The 18,733-nt window shown below is 39.9% G+C and overlaps 2 protein-coding genes across 5 annotated transcripts; one reads left to right on the top strand and one right to left on the bottom strand.

Annotated features, from left to right (window-relative positions):
- The first annotated feature begins 102 nt into the window (after window positions 1-102).
- Window positions 103-12,852, top strand: LOC135497875 (kinesin-like protein KIF28). 4 transcript variants are annotated; one of them, XM_064787856.1, is made up of 19 exons: window positions 103-307; window positions 641-853; window positions 1,035-1,146; window positions 1,584-1,803; window positions 2,509-2,639; window positions 2,795-2,865; window positions 3,061-3,121; window positions 3,292-3,465; window positions 3,676-3,803; window positions 3,955-4,124; window positions 4,229-4,515; window positions 4,693-4,976; window positions 5,171-5,317; window positions 5,709-5,855; window positions 5,971-6,096; window positions 6,360-6,584; window positions 7,437-7,575; window positions 7,867-7,905; window positions 9,586-12,852. In XM_064787856.1, the coding sequence occupies exons 1-19, from the start codon at window positions 134-136 to the stop codon at window positions 9,804-9,806; spliced, it is 3,069 nt and encodes a 1,022-aa protein (XP_064643926.1). In that variant the 5' UTR covers window positions 103-133; the 3' UTR covers window positions 9,807-12,852. The 4 variants fall into 4 exon arrangements, with proteins under 4 accessions (XP_064643926.1, XP_064643927.1, XP_064643928.1 ...); XM_064787857.1 differs by having other exon boundaries at window positions 11,107-12,852; XM_064787858.1 differs by having other exon boundaries at window positions 7,437-7,583; window positions 11,107-11,187.
- A 639-nt stretch (window positions 12,853-13,491) lies between these two features.
- On the bottom strand, window positions 13,492-18,318 carry LOC135498245 (transmembrane protein 169-like). Its single transcript, XM_064788459.1, has 2 exons — window positions 18,188-18,318; window positions 13,492-17,786 (listed from the first exon to the last, which is right to left on the bottom strand). The coding sequence occupies exon 2, from the start codon at window positions 17,768-17,770 to the stop codon at window positions 16,865-16,867; it is 906 nt and encodes a 301-aa protein (XP_064644529.1). The 5' UTR covers window positions 17,771-17,786; window positions 18,188-18,318; the 3' UTR covers window positions 13,492-16,864.
- Window positions 18,319-18,733: the final 415 nt, after the last annotated feature.

The raw sequence follows: 18,733 nt of genomic DNA on the forward strand, positions 1-18,733 counted from the left end.
AAATCATGGTCAAAAGCTACGCCCATGCATTCCAGTCAGACATTCAGGTATTTCTCACTTGTTCATGAAAACCAAACCTTTCCTTAACCATTCATACAATGGCCGTGAACGCCAACGGAATGCGACGCTTATCATGGACATGAACGGGTCTAATACCACAATCAAAGATCCAGAGAATATGAAGGAAGATGGGAGGAAGTTCACTTTTGATTACAGTTACTGGTCACATGATGGGTGTAAGGAGCGGTCTGATGGATACTGGGAGGCGGACCCCAAACATGCTAACGGAAAGAAGTTCTGTGACCAGGTAAGGCCGTGACGATGCTGTTGAATAAAATGTAGTTGCATGCAATTTCTTTTCCAATTGATAGCGCCCTGTAGAAACTATTTAACTTTAAGAATAGCTCAGATTTAACATCATGAGAGCCAAAACTGACAAAATTGATGTTAAGCTATTGCCCTGAATGCTCTATTTTGGGACTGACAACTGTCCTTAATTGAGAGGTGCCCTGTTTAGAGAGGTCAAATTGAATGGATACAACTAATTTGGGACCAAAGCTAGTGTCCTTGATGAGAGGTTGTACTTTATAGAGAGGTGTCCGCCAGTGGAGGTTCCACCTGTATTTTCATCTTTTTTCAGAAACGGGTCATGGACGATCTTGGGGCCGGCGTCCTGAAGAACGCCTGGGAAGGATACAACTCCACCTTATTTGCATACGGTCAGACAGGATCTGGGAAGAGTTGGTCCATGGTTGGCTATGGGGTAAACAAGGGAATCGTCCCCATGTTTTGTGAGCAGATTTTTGTCGGCATCGATGCGAAGAAGGCTGCAGGAGAAAAGATAGAGTTTGAGGTAAGCTTTGCATATTTGGAATGGAATTTGGAAAAGTCTAGATGACATGTTATCATTCTGAAAGCTGCATGTCAAAGTGAGCTGTCAATTATGTCCAATTAGATTACCCTCGTTGCTAAATCTGCATAGAAACAGACACACTATTTCTAGTATGAAATGACATTTAGTTTTATATTTTCAGGTGTCTTTTAGTATGTTGGAGATTTATAATGAGAATGTGCGAGATTTGCTGAACCCTGCCAAAAGTCGTGGCGGGTTAAGAGTCAGGCAGCATCCCAAGAAAGGATTTTATGGCAAGTATAATGTATATCATCTTATAGCCATCAGAAATAATTCAATTTCCAGCACATATAAATGAGCTGGTCTTCAAAGATAGGATCAGGTTTGGGATACCTAAGGTCACGTCAACCAATTAGGGTCAAAAGAAGATAACACATTCAGCTTTAGCTTATAATTATGCTTTGCTTAGTAATAAACGTCAACATTTCAAAATCGCTGCTCCGTTGCTTTGACCTCAATGAAGGACAAGTTGTTTCCTCAATGTGATGGGCCAGTGTCACTTTCCATTGTATCTAATAGGACAGTTACTCACTTACAGATGATTGTCTGAACTGGCATTATCATATGGGCACTGTTTTAGTCAATCTGAACGTCAGACCAAAATATATTGTATACATGTACTTTGCTCAATAAAAGTTATTGAAACTATCATCTTGCTCGTTTCACTCAGCTGAGGGATTAAGAGTGGCCGCTGTCAGTAGTTACAAGGAAATAGAGGCCAAGATGGAAGAGGGAACCACTAACCGGACGGTGGCCTCGACGAACATGAACGCCACGAGTAGCCGTGCTCACACAATCGTCGGTATCACGTTTGTGCAGAAGTTCAAGAACGCAGCTGGGGAGGAAACTGCTAAGACCGCTGTGGTCAACTTGGTGGATTTGGCTGGAAGGTAATGCTAATTCCCAACCTGGGTGATAGGGGCTAGCAAATTGACATAAAATACAACCTGTACTAACATAATCGAGGATAAAAACCAACTCTGAGTAAGAATCTGCTGGCTTATTGTTCAATTGGTTCTAAGGACAAGGGCCTGTCCCACTTTTTGTAGGACTAGACAGTGCTCCACCACAGGTCATCTTCCCAGGCAAGCCTGGTACCCATACACCTGGGTGAACGGACTAAAAGACTATGTCAGTACAAAGACACCCATGTTGCTATCATTAACCAACTTCATTAACCCCATGTCTTCCTTGATAGTGAAAGAGCCTCTAAAACTGGCGCAACTGGGGATCGCCTTCGTGAAGGCTCCATGATCAACATGTCCTTGTCGACGCTCGGTAACTGTATCGCAGCCCTAGCTGACCAGGCTGGTGGCAAACGGGTCAAAGGTATTGACGGGATTCAGTTTGCATGGTGTTCTGTTTGCCTGGGTGATTACTTGCATGTGTTCACGTATTCTCTCTGTCATTGTCACATCAGTGACCTGCATCTCGCAGAATTTTTTAGAATAATTTGGATCTTGAAAAGATATTGGAATCGCATGCTTATCACATCTTATTGTGAGAAAAACAGTTTCGACCAAAGCAAGGTAAAACTGTCTATTTTACATGTGTGTCACTTCTTCTTACTTCTTCACTGCACTTGTCTGTTTTAGTGAGCGGGCAGAGAGCACAGGCGCCACTGGTGACCGTCTTAAAGAGGGCGCTGCTATCAACCAGTCTCTGTCCACGCTGGGAAATGTAATATCCGCTCTTGCAGATCAGTCATCTGGCAAAAATGTCAAAGGTAAATATTGTGGCCATAAATATTTCCCGGTTTACCTTACTCTGGTAATTGATCCTATGCATCTAGAGAAACTGTATATTATCGTCTGCCCGTGAGTATTTTTAAAGAGGTGAATACGTTACATCGTATAAATTTCAATGCCTGTCCTTTTCCAGTGCCCTATCGTGACTCCGTCCTGACAAAACTGCTGAAGAATGCTTTGGGTGGAAACAGCAAGACAATTATGGTAAGATAACTAGAACAGTATCTTTGGCCTTTTGCCGCGTGTCATTCTGAAACAACTTTGTTACAATCTTCCATTGTTTAATGGAATATGTAAAAGCTTCGTTTTGACCACTGATGACTTGGTGAGAACAGTAAACATCTTGGGTTGGTATAAAGTATGTCAAAAGAACGTAAGAAATTTGAATTCGATTTTCAGATTGCAGCTGTGAGTCCTGCTGACATCAACTACGATGAATCTCTGGGAACACTGCGATACGGTAGGTTACGTTTAAAGGAGTTATGGTATTATTTGTTCAATGAGTTTGTTCTCCTCCTGTGTCATTAGTATTAAAGCGAGTAACTGACAAGGTACTAAGTTACCTTTTTATAGGTGTAGCATCGTAGTTTCCTTTGCATGGTCAAGTAAATTTGTAATTGTTGTCTGCAGCTGACAGAGCAAAACAAATCAAGACGAAAGCCTCCGTCAATGAAGATCCGACAGAAAAGTTGATCCGAGAGTTAAAGGAGGAGAACGATGCACTGAAAGCGATGCTGGAAGGCGGCGGTGCAATGGTCATGATGAAGGGTGGAGATGGAGATGTTGATGATATGACAGATGCAGGTGAGAGCTCCCGAGATTGAAATAAGCAGAGAAAATATGAAGTGTGTTTTATAAATTTGAATTTGCGGGAGGTTGATTGTGTAAAATATCTTCGCAGCGTTGGCTGTCTTGGACATGCGAGATATATTACATCATTACCAGGAGCAGGAACATGAGTTTGTTTGGCTGTGTTTGATCTTGTGTTTCAATGGACCGTTGTATATTTTCCAGAGCGTGAGGCTTACAAGAAACAGATGGAGGAGGAGTATCATGCCCTGGTCGAGGAGAATCAGCGTGAGATGGAGGAGATGAAGAAAACATTTGAAGAGAAGTTGGCAGCAAGTCATTCATCTGGACAGGTGGGTTTCAATTTTGGAGTCGACAGTGGGCTTTGCCCTGGAGATTTGATCTTGTTCTCTTGGTGCAGGAAGGTCAACCTAAACTTTCAGTGATAACCAATGAACCATTGCAGAAGTTTCGCCATTCTTACTTTCTTCGTATTTTCTTCAGTCTGACTTGTTGGAAGAACAACTGAAAAAAAAGAAGACCGTACCGCATATCTCCAACTTGAACTTTGACCCCCAGTTGTCTGGCCATATCGTACACTTTGCTGAGGGGAGCAGGCGGATCACAGGCAAGAGAAGTGATGATAGCAACGACATTGTGTTGATGGGACCAAGGTTAGTAAGGACACTGAAGTGAAAACCTGGCTGTATATTCTGCGTCAAAGAAAATCTAATGGAAATTACAGCTGCTGATTCATTGATGTTTTTTAAATTTTCAGTATGCAAGAAGACCATGCTACTCTTGTGAATGAGAAGGGTGTTCTGTTTGTAGAACCTTCAAGCTCCTCCGCCAAGGTGACACACAACGGTGTCCCGATTACTGAGAAGACCACATTAAAACACAACGATCGCCTCGTCTTTGGCACAAGTCAAATGTACGTCATCATCAATCCAAAGGAGCGGGATAGCTCAAAGAAGACGTATCCGGACATAACGTATGAGATGGCTTCAGAGGAGATTGCAGCCAACTCTGGTTTTGATATGAAAACCGAGAATAAATCAAAGGGTGAGAATTGATCCTTTCGAAAGTTGAGCCCACAACCTGATACCTCCTGTTGATGAGCCTAGCTCCAAGGCTCAGAGGTCCAGGCGGTTTGTTAGTCTGATCCAGTGAAAGCTGACCATACTCCCTTAGCTTGACAAAAACGAGAAGCTTTTCTAATTCAGGCTATATTTGTTTCAGAGGAAATGTTACTACAAGAGGACTTGGTTGAAATGCTGCCAGCAGTGGAGGAGGCAAATGCAATCAGTGTTGAGCTCGACAAACGCAAGAAGTTCGAAGTGATGATTGTCTCTCCTGAGGCACGGGGTGATCTCAAGGGAAGGAGTGAGGTGTTCGTCAAGACGATTGACATCGACACCGGCCACGAGTGGTTGTGGCCACGACATAAATTCTTCAACCGGAAATACGTGATGCAGGAGATGTACCAGAATTATACGGAGGGAGAGGATTGGGAATTGCCACCGGTTGGTATCAGTTATGATTGCGTGATAACTTGGATTAACGGACCAAGATTAATCAGTCAACTCTTGTTTCAAGAACTGCACTGTTCCAATCAACAGAGTGTCATTACTGATCGACATCACATATTTTGGCAATTTCTGTGTTCTGCATAGGCAACATCATAAAAAGAAATTGCAAGTTTTTCCTTATTCTTCAGGAAAAGGATCCATTCGGCGAGGACCCTGACGCCGAGGTCCATATCGGCAGTGTGAAGATCTGGTTACAGCCACTGTCCTACAAGATCGAGTTACGAGAACAACTAGAGATAACAGACTTCAAGGCCAATGAAGTGGGATTACTGAATGTAGGTTCATTCTTGTTAAGCCTTCCCCCTGGAAGTGTAGTTCACTTCAGTATTCAAGAAGATCAGAGCATCTGTGCACCTTCAGTAAAGCGAAGATGCTCAAGGCAACATGTTGTAGGTCAGAGCCTGCCTCTAAGTCTTATTTTCGCATCTGAAGGTTCAGTACCTTGTGTTTTAAGTGAGATCAAAAACCTTTTAACATCTTTGCAAAATAGATCAATGCATGCTCCAGCTGCTCAGAGCAGTATGCCATACCATGTATGCAAGACATGAGATATTTAATAGGCGACTCGGAACGGCCTTGCAGATGTACGCAATACCACATTGGAGCAAATGCCAACAATGGGAAGAGGTTGATTTCACATCGTATAAAAATTTCTCAATATTTTAGGTCGAGGTCATCCCATGTGATGCTAAAGGGAAGGAGTACACGGAGCAAGATGATGTTTTCCTTGAGGATCCTCTTGAACTTATTGGTACCGACTGTAACTTTGTTGTGAAATTAAATAGTGCCAGGGGCTTGCCTAATAAATACACTGTAAGTAAATCAAAGATCATCTTATCAGGCTGTTTAGGTGGTAGAGCCCAATTTTGTCATCATTTCATGATCAAGTTTTCTGTACTTACCTTGTTTCAATGCTTCCATACTTCAGGCTGTTTATGCCAAGTATCTGTTCTACTTGGACGATGAGTATTCAACGACAGGAAAGATTGACAACACAACCAATCCAGACTGGATCCATAAAAAGGTCTTCAGCTATAATCCGGCTACACATGAGGTGAATGATACTTTGATTTGATAGAAGGGTGTTTGGTAAAATACAAAGTTTATTGAAATGCCAGTGGGGCCAACTTTATAGCAAATTGCAGTTTAACCTTGTCATTCCTTAGTATTAGTCGACCTCATGACCATGTCCTTGTCAGTGCTATGGCATCTCTCTTCGTGGCAATCAGCAAGTTTGGTCACTGACCTTAAATCATTATTCACTTGGGTATCTGATAAAAAGCCACCAATTAGAATTGTCTCATTCTGTATTTCCAGCTAGTCAAATACCTCTCCAACAGTGGCATTATGGTTCAAATATGGGGCCGCCACAAACCGCCGAAAGGTGCCAAGGCAAGTGGCAGTACCAAGCAGATCCTTCAGTCACAAACCAGCAAGGGAACCATTGCCACTACTGAGAAACATGTTGATGCGGATAAGATAAAACTGGCGATGGAGGTCAAGATGCTGCAGAAAAGGCAGGAGAAACTGGAACAGAAATTGGTAAGAACGACTTGTTTTTTTAATCATATCATGCAATAGCATCCCGCGAAGTTACTATTTATAGCTCACAAGGTCATTTGCATAAGATATTGATGACGTTTTAGTCACGTGACAGGCGGACATCGACACTTATTTCTACGCATTTGAGCTTATTTCAAAGTCAATTATCTTTGACCCTGCATTGTTTTTAGCATGAATGATACCATAGAGTCAGAGAGAGAAATATTCAGAACAATTATGTAGTATTTCCAACACTCGGACATGTGCCAGATTGAATCTAACTGCCCTAGTTAGAAAGCCTGAATCCATTACGAAACCGCATTATTTGTCCGACATTGCCTGTAATTCAGCGATGGGGAAATAGAGGGCAGCAGCTGCAGTGACGTCATCTTCACGGAATGCTATTGATCTCGAAGAGAAGTTCATTTGAAATGAGTGCTGGTTGCAAGATGTATAACCTTGTATTATGCATTGCCAGGAACAGAAAAGACGATCTAAGTCACTTTATAAACTTTGTTCAGAAATACACTGTCTTTACATAAGGCGTGACCTACATACGGTCTCACTCCACAGTTACAACTCAAAACCCGCATCCGTGGTCTCATTTTAGGGTTTTCCCCAGATTTCCTGGTGGCACAGTCTCACTCCACAGTTGGGACTCTTGGGGATACTATACACAAGACAACTCTTAATTGCTGTGAGCTTGATTGCACTGTTGTATTGGTTTCCTCTGTACATGATAGTACATGGTAGTGTGCACAGGTACATTTTGTGCTGCTGTACATGTAAATGTGTACTACTGGTACTATTATCAACAAGTTCTTTAAATCGGCGACTGTCTTTCTCTTCCAGGCCTGGTTCAGAAAGATGGTGGAGATATCGGACCAGTACAAAAAGAAACGCATCTCCCTGTCCGTGATCAAGGGCGTCCTGGAGGCCCACTCCCAGGATCAGGCCGAGAAGTGTATGGCACTCATTCCCAAGGAAGCAGGTAAATAGGTAAATAGTTCTATTGCCATGGTTACCAATGTTGTTTTTCCGAGTACGTGAGCATGATATTTTTAATGTCATTTGGAAATGTTGTTTGTGGCTGTGTTATTTCCTGTCCTGGTTGGTACTGTAATACCACCAATTTCAAACTTCGCAAAGAACAAAAATTCTTGCATAAACTTCATGGGTTACTGTAGAGCGTCAAGAAAAAAGGAGTTGTAATAGTTGATATTCTTGCTTCTGGAATAAAGTTTTTTGTAGTCTACCAACGTTGTCCTCCTTCCATTCGCAGATGATGACGATGACCATGACAACAAATCTCCAAAGAAAGGTGAGATAGTTTACGTTATTTTCAAAAGTTTCAATTTAGCTTTAGATATCAGTGTTTTTAGTATTGGCTTCACATTCAGCTTTTAGGAGTTACCTTGTTGACACTTGAAACTTAACTGAGGGTTTGGTCCCTTTAAATATATACTGGTTAACGGTAGATTTGCCAGAATCTGTTATCCGTGGTTTTTAAGGGGGTCAAAGACACACATTTTGGTTCCTTAATGTCCTCAATTTCGACATCCTCAATGAATACTGGCAAGTCTACTGTGGTACAAGTATATGAATTTGAATCACCGCCATGAAGATGGGGATACAAATCATTTTGCTCAAAAGAATGAACATGTTTAGTACATTGAAGTGAGGGTAGGTGGCTCTGATGGTCAGAATAACTGGTATGGGGTTAATATTTCATGGGTTCTTAACTTAAGCTATTGGTTTATCACTAATCTCCTTTTATCATGACAGGATGGTTAATTGAATTATAATAATGACAAGTTGTCTAGGTGATTAACTCTGTTGAAGGCGCTAGTGGATTATTTACCACAGGACACCCCTCTGAAGGAGTGTTTTTTTTTATTATTATTATTATTATTATTAAAAACATTTTTATAGCACTTAACGTTGTTAAAACTTCTAAGCGCTTTACAATTTATAATAAAACATAACATTAATACATGATAGAATAAAAGTCATTACTAAAAAAAAAAAAAAAAAAAAAAAAAAAAAAAAAAAAAAAAAAACGTGCAAAGGATTCAAAAGAATTTCTTAAAAATATGAGTTTTTAGTGCAGTTTTACACGGCTTTACTGACTTTCCTGGTTTTATTGCCGCTATGGCAATACTACACTTGGCTCTGTATCAGCCTGCTGACTATTGTTAATTGTAAAAGCAATCTTTAATTTTTCTCTCAACTTGATGGGGAAAGATTCCTATGACACCCATGTATCTTATGATGAGAAAATGATTTTCTCGTCCATCTCTTTGAAGATGATCTCGTGTAATCTTAAACTGAAAATATTTGCGGGAGACAAATTAATGATATTGTGTGCTGGATTCTGAGATTCTTTACAATGTGAGAATCTTCATGGCTGTGAAATATTACGACTCATTTATCAGTGTTTGAAAGCTGTGGTGTTGGAAAGGTTACTGCAGCATGGATTTGTCGGGGGAGACTTCATAATAGATAAATCTATGATGGATGTCTTTTGGTATATGTATCAATCCTTTGAAAATTGAATCTGTACGAAGAGGTTTAATGGATTTTTTCTGATATCCAAATTGTGCACTATTTGGGCTGAAAAGTGTTGAAATGAGCACTTGTTGCAAGACAATCCTTGGCTTTATTGCTTCATAGCTTGCTTGCACTATTTCTGTTTAGTTGCCTGTCAAGTCAAGTCTGTATTGGCTTGATTAGGCCAATGTGACAAGTGAGAGCCAGGGACACAGCCAAGATCAACAGTTCGATCGCTAAGACTGTGCCCCTGCCCATTTGTTATGGCCGTGAGAAGTATCAATTTGTCATCTAGCTCATAACCATTATCAGTGAGAAGACGCTTGGCTGGGTGGAAAGACGCGTTGCCGCATATCTTGATTAACCATGAAACTCTTCAAATACAGACTTGACTTGGTAACCTATAGACCCTTCCTCGGTGATGGACTAATAGGCCCCTCCTCCTTTTCAGCCTTGAAGTCTAGAAAGCACTCTTCCTCATCCAGTAGTAGCTCGTCTAGTGATAGCGATTCCGATTCTGAAAAAAAGAAAAATAAACCGAAAAAGAGTAAAAAGCCCAAGACTGAAAGTCAGGACTCAAGTCCGAAAAAGCCTAAAAAAATCAAGGTTAAGAGTGCAGAGTCGAGTCCAGAGAAGGAAAATAAGAAATCTTCTACTTGCATGCTTTTGTAACAGATTGGTGTCCATGTCTGTTGAGGGTAGAGATTTTTGTTGCATGGCAATGTGATAATTATCCATACGTTGTGTGACAAATCATCACTTGTCTGTGAGTAGATTTGGTCATTGCTGGGTTTGACAAGTATTGCAGGTCACAGTATGAGTGTGACTGTGGAGCCAGTGTGTTCGTTATAACAAATTGACATTCTATTGAAGTGCGTGTAATTTTGTGTTAGAATATACATGTATGTGTTTTGGAACTGTCTTGTTACATGGAAATTGTTCACTTGTTCAGATGTTTACCACAATTTCAGGAGGCGAAAAAACTGCCTATACGTATATTCAAGTCAATCAATAGAATTTCAAAGAATTGTACCTGTTGGTAAATCTTTTTGTCAACGACCTAGTTGGTAATGTTTTCACTAAGTTTCATGCTTATACATTTACCTGTGTATCTGATGGACTTCTCTGGACTGGTTTTGATGTAGGGCGCCGATTGCAACATTTGCCATTCAAAGGCCTCCACTGATATCAACACCCTGCTTTATTTGTTGTCCCGTCTTTATTGAGATCATTCCATTATAGAAAGTAGCTCTGCTTTTGCTGCAATTTACCATATCATACAATTCCCTACAACTTTAATTGCAATTTCTTCTTTATACCATCAAGTCTTTTTCTCATTGTTTCCTTTATACTTGATTCTATTCTAACATCTTTATTGATTGATGGAATACGATATATTTCTTGTTTGATATTTGGTTAAAGTTACTGCCGACTTTCATTGAATTGATGAACTAGGTATGACTGCAATATTTTGTTCTAATTATCCTCCTCTCTTAATCTTTTTTTTACCAATGCTGCATCTTTGGTTGCTATGGTAACTAATCAGGTCATAAAGAAGTAAAAAAATGTGTTCTAAAAGACCCTCAAAATCCTGGGAACACGGGAACCCCTGAAAGTAATGTGACACCTTCAAATCATCAATCTCTTGCAACGAAACGACGGGTGTCCTTTCAAGCAAGGGGCGAACTTCTAAATTTGTCCTCCATGGGCCCCCACCAAAGTGTATCAAGTTTAAGTTCCGCAAGCAGGTCTTGCTCAACTTGTTCATTAAGTTCACGGCAATCAGAGTCCTCTGTCGTTCCCAAATGTGACGCCACAGGTCAAGTCAAAGTTATAACAAACGAAATGTACAATTATCCCGATTTAATTGCCCATTCGAGCCATTCCGGTGAAGTCTGTCAGACACCATCTGACACGTTACCTCGTCCAAGGCGCCGATCTCGTGCTAATTCTATCTATTCCTGGGTCCCAGGTGAGAAGGACCCAAGTTCTTTGCAGCGGCGGAAGTCCACGGGTACGATTCAGACCAGCAGCAAGTCAGCCAGTTCTCGCACATGTATTTTGTTGTAGCCGATCGGAACCAGTGGATATTGAAGGCACATTTTGCCTCTTCAAAAGAATCCTAATCAAAATGCTCAGGTTGTTGCAAAATCAATCAATAATCTTTTTAGATTCAGGGGAAGGTGCAGTGATGTTCAGAAGAAACCTTGTCTGGCTGGCACACTATCCCAATCGCATCTCTAGGAGCACATTTCTTTCTAAGGAGGGGTGTGTGAATGCTGATGATGATATATACACCTATCGAACTGAAGAGTATGAAATGTGTTTCAGAAGCGTGTCTATTGTTGTGTGACAAACAAACAAGGGTGCTTCTGGACAGAATGGCACCATTTGTAGGGATTTTTATTTGTTGATATACAAATTACAATGTATTCTAGTCCAGGGACCGTAAGTTACATTAAACGAAGAAAATACAGTTTTTGAAGGTTGCTAATTTAGATCCGAGATTACGTCCAAGGTTTATGAGGAGAGCATTTGATTTTTTCTTATAGCTTTCGCTTGAAAAGTAACAATCAAATTTTTAAACTATTGCATTTTTACTTTTGATGTTCGGTCTACTTTTCATCCAGCAGGGAGCCATTGATAATCAACCAGTCACAGTCACAAATTTATTACATCATCCCCATAGACCATTGTTGGTCTCTTTGGTGTTATGTTGTATTCACTTGAAAATTATCATCAAATGTATCAGAGTTTGTTGTAGAAATGCGTGTTCCTTGGTCTTTGAAAGTTTTGTCTAGTGATGTTATGTTTTACATACAAATGATACTTCAGTAATTAAAAAGTGGGCCATCTTTGTTCATTTTTATCCAAGTAATTATGCTATGGAACTATGTACTTGAAATACTGTTGCATTTTTGCACTTAAAAAGGCATCCTATAGTCTTTTTAGAAGTTAATTCACCGTTTTATGCATCATGTATAGATAGATGTATGTACTTAACATGGTTCCAAATATAGTATTACTTTTGTAGGCAGTTTTTGCTGACGTGACGAAATGCATAAATTGAAATTCCTTCTGGCTGTGTGTTGTGTGAAATCTCCTTATTCCGTCAGGTTCTCCTGAAGTGGGAAATAGTAAGGCAAGTCGGGAATCGGGATATGTGACTTTATTATGCACAAAACATCTCGCCTGCAACTGACTGTCTTTCGCGCCAGGCTCTGAGAGAATGTATCACTCCGCGCTCCTCATCACCCAGCCAGAATCTTATGTCGCTGTCCCAATTGTTATATTTTAACTGTTACAAACCTCACTATACTCTTTAAAATGTATTTCATGCGCTCTGATTGGCCAGAAAAATGTTTTATTACTTCTGATTGGTCTACATAATTGTAATACTCCTCTTAATTGATTGATGTCCAGGTACACAATTTCTTCTTCTACTAAATGTATATAGTATTACTAAATCCGTCCAATTTGTTGAGTATGACTGTCAGATGGCTTAACTCTTTCGTTTGTGTCATCATAAAATTGTTGGTGTATTTCTGTCCTATTCATACTTAATTGGTAAAAAGTAAAAAGTGTGTCTTTATATACCTCCTCTTTTGTTATCATGCAAACTTCAACTTTATAAAAAGTGAACACTTTTAACTTGCATTTTGATTTCATTCCAATTCTCCAAGATATTTTTTCTTCCAATAAAGACTTATATAATGCATGCAATGTCTTGTTATCGTTTCTCCTGGTTGGGTAATCACATAAGACAGTGGTCTCGTACTTCAGAAGAATATGAGAATGGTTGGGCCATTACACAAGATTGTGGTCACATACTCCAGTTGGATATGACAGTGCCTGTGCCATCAGCGGAGACAGTGATCACATACTACTGTAGGAACTGCCAGTGGTTGTGCTATCAGATGAGATTGTGGTCACAAACAGCTGTGATAGTCATTAGGATTCTGCCTGGCCTCTCAGGTCTATTGAATTATACGCACATCGTTCTTAATCTTGACCCGATTGTGACATCAAATCGATCAAATGGTACTTTCAAAGATACAACCCAAACTATCTTCGAACTGTCTTCTGTGACACTGGGTGATATGAATAAACACTAGTAAATGCTTTTACTTCTATGTTGTACAGAAATGCCTAGTGTAAATGTACGTGAAGTTTTAAGTAAAAGCATTTCCTGGTCTTTATTCATATCACCCATTGTAAGATGTTTAAATGCCAAAGGTGACAAGCCGTACATAGAACTACTACTGTGATTTGTGGCACAATTGGGTGATATTGATCTAGAGGCTCCAATGATAAATAATCAAAACCCTGAAGCCAAATTTCCTTCAATATACATCCTTTGGTTTTTTATTTGTTAACACATAAAGTTACATGTACATGGAACAAAAATGGCAGTTTTACACAAATATAAATAAATACTTATATTGACCCTTTGGCTACTAAAAATCAACGGGCTTCTTACATAGAAGCCCAAGTCTGTATACGAAAAATGCTGCAAATTATCTGCAAAATGTCTAATGTATAAAAGTAGTCTTCTACATACAAAAATGACTTGGTTTAAAGTGTGAGCATACTGGTTTAACGGCACGTTGAGATTTGTAGATGAACGTTTTTGTTCCAGTAACCTGCAACCAATTGGCAGGCACCTCGATTCAAGAACACCTACAAAATCTCTGACATGTCTAATGCATAAACCTGAATCCCACAATAATGCAATATACCGAGCATAAAAATACCTCATAATCGATACCAACAATGTTTTTAATGCATCTAATTCCCTAGACAAAACTATCTCGCAATATACATGAATTTTTTTTTCTTTTGCACCTTTTTGGAAATGATAATATCTCATAAAAGCCTCAGGAGGATTACACTCGACAACACTAACGAAGCACTCAGGAACTCATTAATTAGTTACTAATTAACAAGTGTTGTGGAAGAATATATCCACCGGTATTGAGAAATAAACGTCTAACAAACTGTATACCACAAAATACATGAAATAGAAGTTCATTTCTACGTTAAAATGTTTGTGCAACAATTTAAAAAAATTTAGATATTGAGCAGATTTGGTTTGGAGGGTTAATTTTTCTTCCGTCTACAGAGAAATTTCTGGACACACACTGGCATTTAGCTCTAATTAGCTCAAGGTATTAACAAGGTTTATGGCAATGACCAGTAGTGGAGCGAGCGAATTTAGTGCTAGATAGATCCGTGCAGCATGATGAGATTCTGGCTGTTACACGAGACGATCCTCCCACTGGCCTAATGCTATAGATAATATTGGCATCAAAGCAGGAAAATGGGAAACTTTGATTTTCTGATGCCATTTACCAGAAATTTCGCGTCACACTAAACTTGCTCTAGACCACTGTACCATTGTTGTGTAACCCAATAACTCAACTTTTCATATCAGGAGGATTAACTTTCGGTGAGGTGTGTTCGAATCATGCAATAGCCCATTAATCTCGCAAGGATTTATATCAATTATCAGTGGGCGCCATAAAAGAATTAGGAATTAACAAGAGACAAGATTTTCAAGCATTCAACCCAAGCGTTTAAAAACGAGTGCAACGCCTAGAGGTTTCAACGTTTGATCAGAAATTCAATATCTCCGGTTTGTCACCAATTCCTTTAGTTCTCCAGAGTTCCTGGCCTGGTTGGCTAGCCTGGTAAACCCACTTGGTATTCAACCCGCACAAGCTCTCCTGATAGAGTTTCTTGTCTCGCCACCCACTCGTATTTTCATTCGATTCATCTTCGTGGAATCGTTATCAAATTATTCTGATCAGGTTGACTAAACCCTTTGGGTGAATGCAAGATTCAAATCTATGTATTGCAGCCGTTGAAGTGTCATCATTCTAAAACACTTAGATAGGAGAGGGTACATGTAGATCGCTACATGTATGGTTGTACAGTTTTTGTTCTTGGACTTATATAGAAGCCACGCTATTAACTTCAGCAGAGAATTTACTGACCTTTTATTTTACTGGTTCTTTCGTTGAAAAAGCCTCGCTTCTTAAACCAACAGCTCTGTCTTCACAAAGAGAAAATATGTATACGTATACATGCAACGACATGGATTTTGCAACCAAAATTAAAGGGGGGCTATATATAGGCAGAAGGTATATGGATTCAAATTGGTCATCTTTGGGAGGCTACAATGCACAGTTAGGAGCCATAGTGATGTTTGATCCACTAATGTATTTCTCGTTAAAGTGTGACTAGTTTTGATGTACTGCCAGGTTGGAGAGACCCCTATTAGTGAATTACTGTAACTAACCTGGCCTAACTGGTTCCTGCCTATAGACTCCCCTCAACTTAAAAGTCTGAAATTGAGATTCATTGGAACGGAATGCCTTTCGAGATAGTGGCAAGACAGCAGAAAGGACGAAATACTGATGGTAGAAAACCTGACTGATAAAAGCATCCCTCTGCAACAGGGCACCACAGACTTTCTAAAAGACCTGCAACAACTGAACCAGGCTTCTCACCAGACTTTCATAAGAAAATGATGAAAATTGGGAGAGGAGGGGTTATATAAAACGATCTCAAGTCAATTTCACCTGCGGGTCAATTCTAGATTTCATGCTTCAAAAGACACGTTCAGGTGATGAAAAGCCTGCTGAACTAGTGCTAGACAAAGCCAGCTTCCACACATGACGTACAAGATTGATAGGCTAATTACATTGAACAACATCAAAACACTGAAGACCATCTGCAGGTGAATGGGCGACTTTTTGTTCTCTCGGGTAGGTTTACGGATTAGGACAAATCCATCAAAATTATCACAGTGCCTGAAACAGTGTTTTTTTCATTGTGAATTCTAGTACAGTGAAACCTCCCATAGCGGACACCTCTCTACAGAGGACACCCTCTCTATTAAGGACACTAGTTTTGGTCCCAAAGTGATTGTTTCCATTCAATTTGACCTCTCTGATCAGGACACCTCTCTATTAGAAACAGCACTTGTAAGTCCCGAGGGTGTCCTTTATAGAGAGGTTCTTCTGTACATGGAATACTAGTTGGTATTACTAACTACGATACGCATTGTGAGGTACGTATAAACATGCATCAATTGACATGTACATGTATCTATAACTTATATAATTGTAAAATCGTACCATACAACAAAATGCTGCATTTTTAGAATAAGTCCCCAGCAGTCATGATAGTAGATCTTATAGATAGTTACAAACAACATACGGTCATAGAGGATTAAAAAGTATCAATCCTCTCTCCAGTCCCAGACTCACCAGAGCATTAGATAAGGGGCTATTTGTCAGTCCCGAGGGTGTACTTGTGACCATGTGGACAATGTTTGACAACACTAGATGCAGAATACATGTAAACAATAAATTTCCACAGCATTAACACTCAATTTTAGTGTGGCTTCATGCATGCATCTACATCCATGTACGAATACACCTAATCAAAATTAATTTCTGACCTTCAAGGACTGATAGGTGGTATTTTGAAGCTTGTACTTCAAGACGTGTAGATGTAGATACGTATGAACCTACAGTATGAAAACTTCACTAGATTTAAAATGCAAGTTGCATTCAGGTCAACTCCTCGCCCAAGATAACTCTAATTGGACCTGGACTATTTGCATGGCAGGAAAAGAATACCTTAAGCTTTACCCACCCAGATATCAAAGTACACTTTTAGTGAAGGAAATCAGTCCTCGGAAGGTTAGCTAGTTCTCAGAGTCAGACAGAGGTCTGTGCCACCTTTCCCGACTGATCCTTATCTGGGTCTTTCCCTTGTTTCTCCACGTCTTCCCCGACTGGCACCACTTCCATCTTCTCATCCAAAATCACCACCTCATACGGCGCACACTGCGACAAATTAATCTTATTGCACAACCAGCCAAAGAATCCTTTTTCTAAATCCCTGATCTCTTTTTTCCAACTTTTACAGAACCACGACACTTGGATCACAGCGGAGTATAATCCGATACTGAGGGACACCACAACAATGAGTACTGGGTAGAAAATAATCAGGAGAGGACAAATGGCGATTTTGTGCCAAATTGTTTTCTCTTCACTAAAATATAAATAGAGATTATACCAGGTGACTGTTCCCATGTAGAATGCCACGCCAGTCGAAGACAATAGCGAGAATGGAATAAATAACATGGAGATGATCAGAATATGTAGGCCCTTTTTTGGTCCCCAGAAACACTCTGGATTACTGTCCTCCTTATCTATCACAGTGCTGAGTCGGCGGAGTTCATTGTCGGTTAATTTCAATTGGACCTCGACAGGCTGACCAGCTTTGTGTCCACGTGTTATTGTCCCAGTCAAAGTCACAATGCGGTTTCCTGCAGATTCAAGACCGGCATTTAATGCAGCTTCATCATTGGACAACTTAATCTCGTTGAATTCTTTGGCGAGTTTCTGGGCTGATTGTTGCTGCTCCAGTCGGCGCTGACGTCGCAATACATGAGGGCTTGCATCTCGGTCCTGGGATCCAGCTGATTTTGATTTCAGGAGCTTATGGTCTTCAGAATGAGACGATTCTGTGCTGGAACTGCGATCCTTTTGGAGGACTCGGTTACGATAATGACCATGTGAAGCTTCTACAGCAGCAGAGGCAGCGCAAAAGGACGCCATTCCTGCAGTTCTTTACCTGAAAAAATACAACAATTTTGATACATAAAAACAACAAACTAAAGAATATATGGTATGCAACCACCCGGGTTTGTCGTGGCCCTTCCTCGAAATGAAACTGCCAAATCGGTGCGCTATCAGTTATCAGTATCATCATCATCAAAAAAGCTGAACTCTGCTGGCACATCGCTGGGAAAGCATTTCACATGAAATTAACAATAGCGAAGATTTATGAATATCAATGTCAATGACTGTGATGATGAGGGATTATGATTCTCTCTTACACTGATTGAATTTGATAGACAGTCAATCAACTGTCACTGTCACTGTGAACCAATACTAGCACACACAAAACACAGACTAGTCACAGATAAAATGTCACAAGAACAACATTGATTTCATGATATAAACGTAACTTACAACTTGAACATGTGTTTAAAGAGATGACCTAGTCGAAAAAACGAAATAAGAGATTGAAAACCGGTTTATTCTTGCTTTATTTCAAGATTCTGTGGCAATGCTTTGTCAATTTCACCAAATCGGTCACCCTGCCATCTATTAACCAATTAGTCCACCAATACTGAATGATTGCAAACTTCTGATTCGTTTAATAACTTATATCATTAATTTTGTATGATAGAATAAAAAATAATTAAAACTCTCAACTCAAAATGTAAGCAATAACATAAGTTTCACTTGACTCTACGATTTATTTAAAGCTTAATTATGATGTTTGATCAGAAATATTCAGTTGTGACTTTTGAACATCCACTTTCCCGATTTTCCCGATAGAGGCGCTACTGTCTAAACACAACTTATATCCAATCCGCGTTAGCAGGTCATGTGCAATTTGTAATTTGTGATGACGAACTTTGTCGGCGATCAGGTCGTTTGTCGTTTGTCAGAATTCCACTAGGAGGCTGGCAATGCACGGCAGGGTTATGACTTTTGAACACCCACTTTCCC

Source organism: Lineus longissimus, chromosome 13 (genome assembly GCF_910592395.1).
Source record: "Lineus longissimus chromosome 13, tnLinLong1.2, whole genome shotgun sequence".
Taxonomy (NCBI): domain Eukaryota; kingdom Metazoa; phylum Nemertea; class Pilidiophora; order Heteronemertea; family Lineidae; genus Lineus; species Lineus longissimus.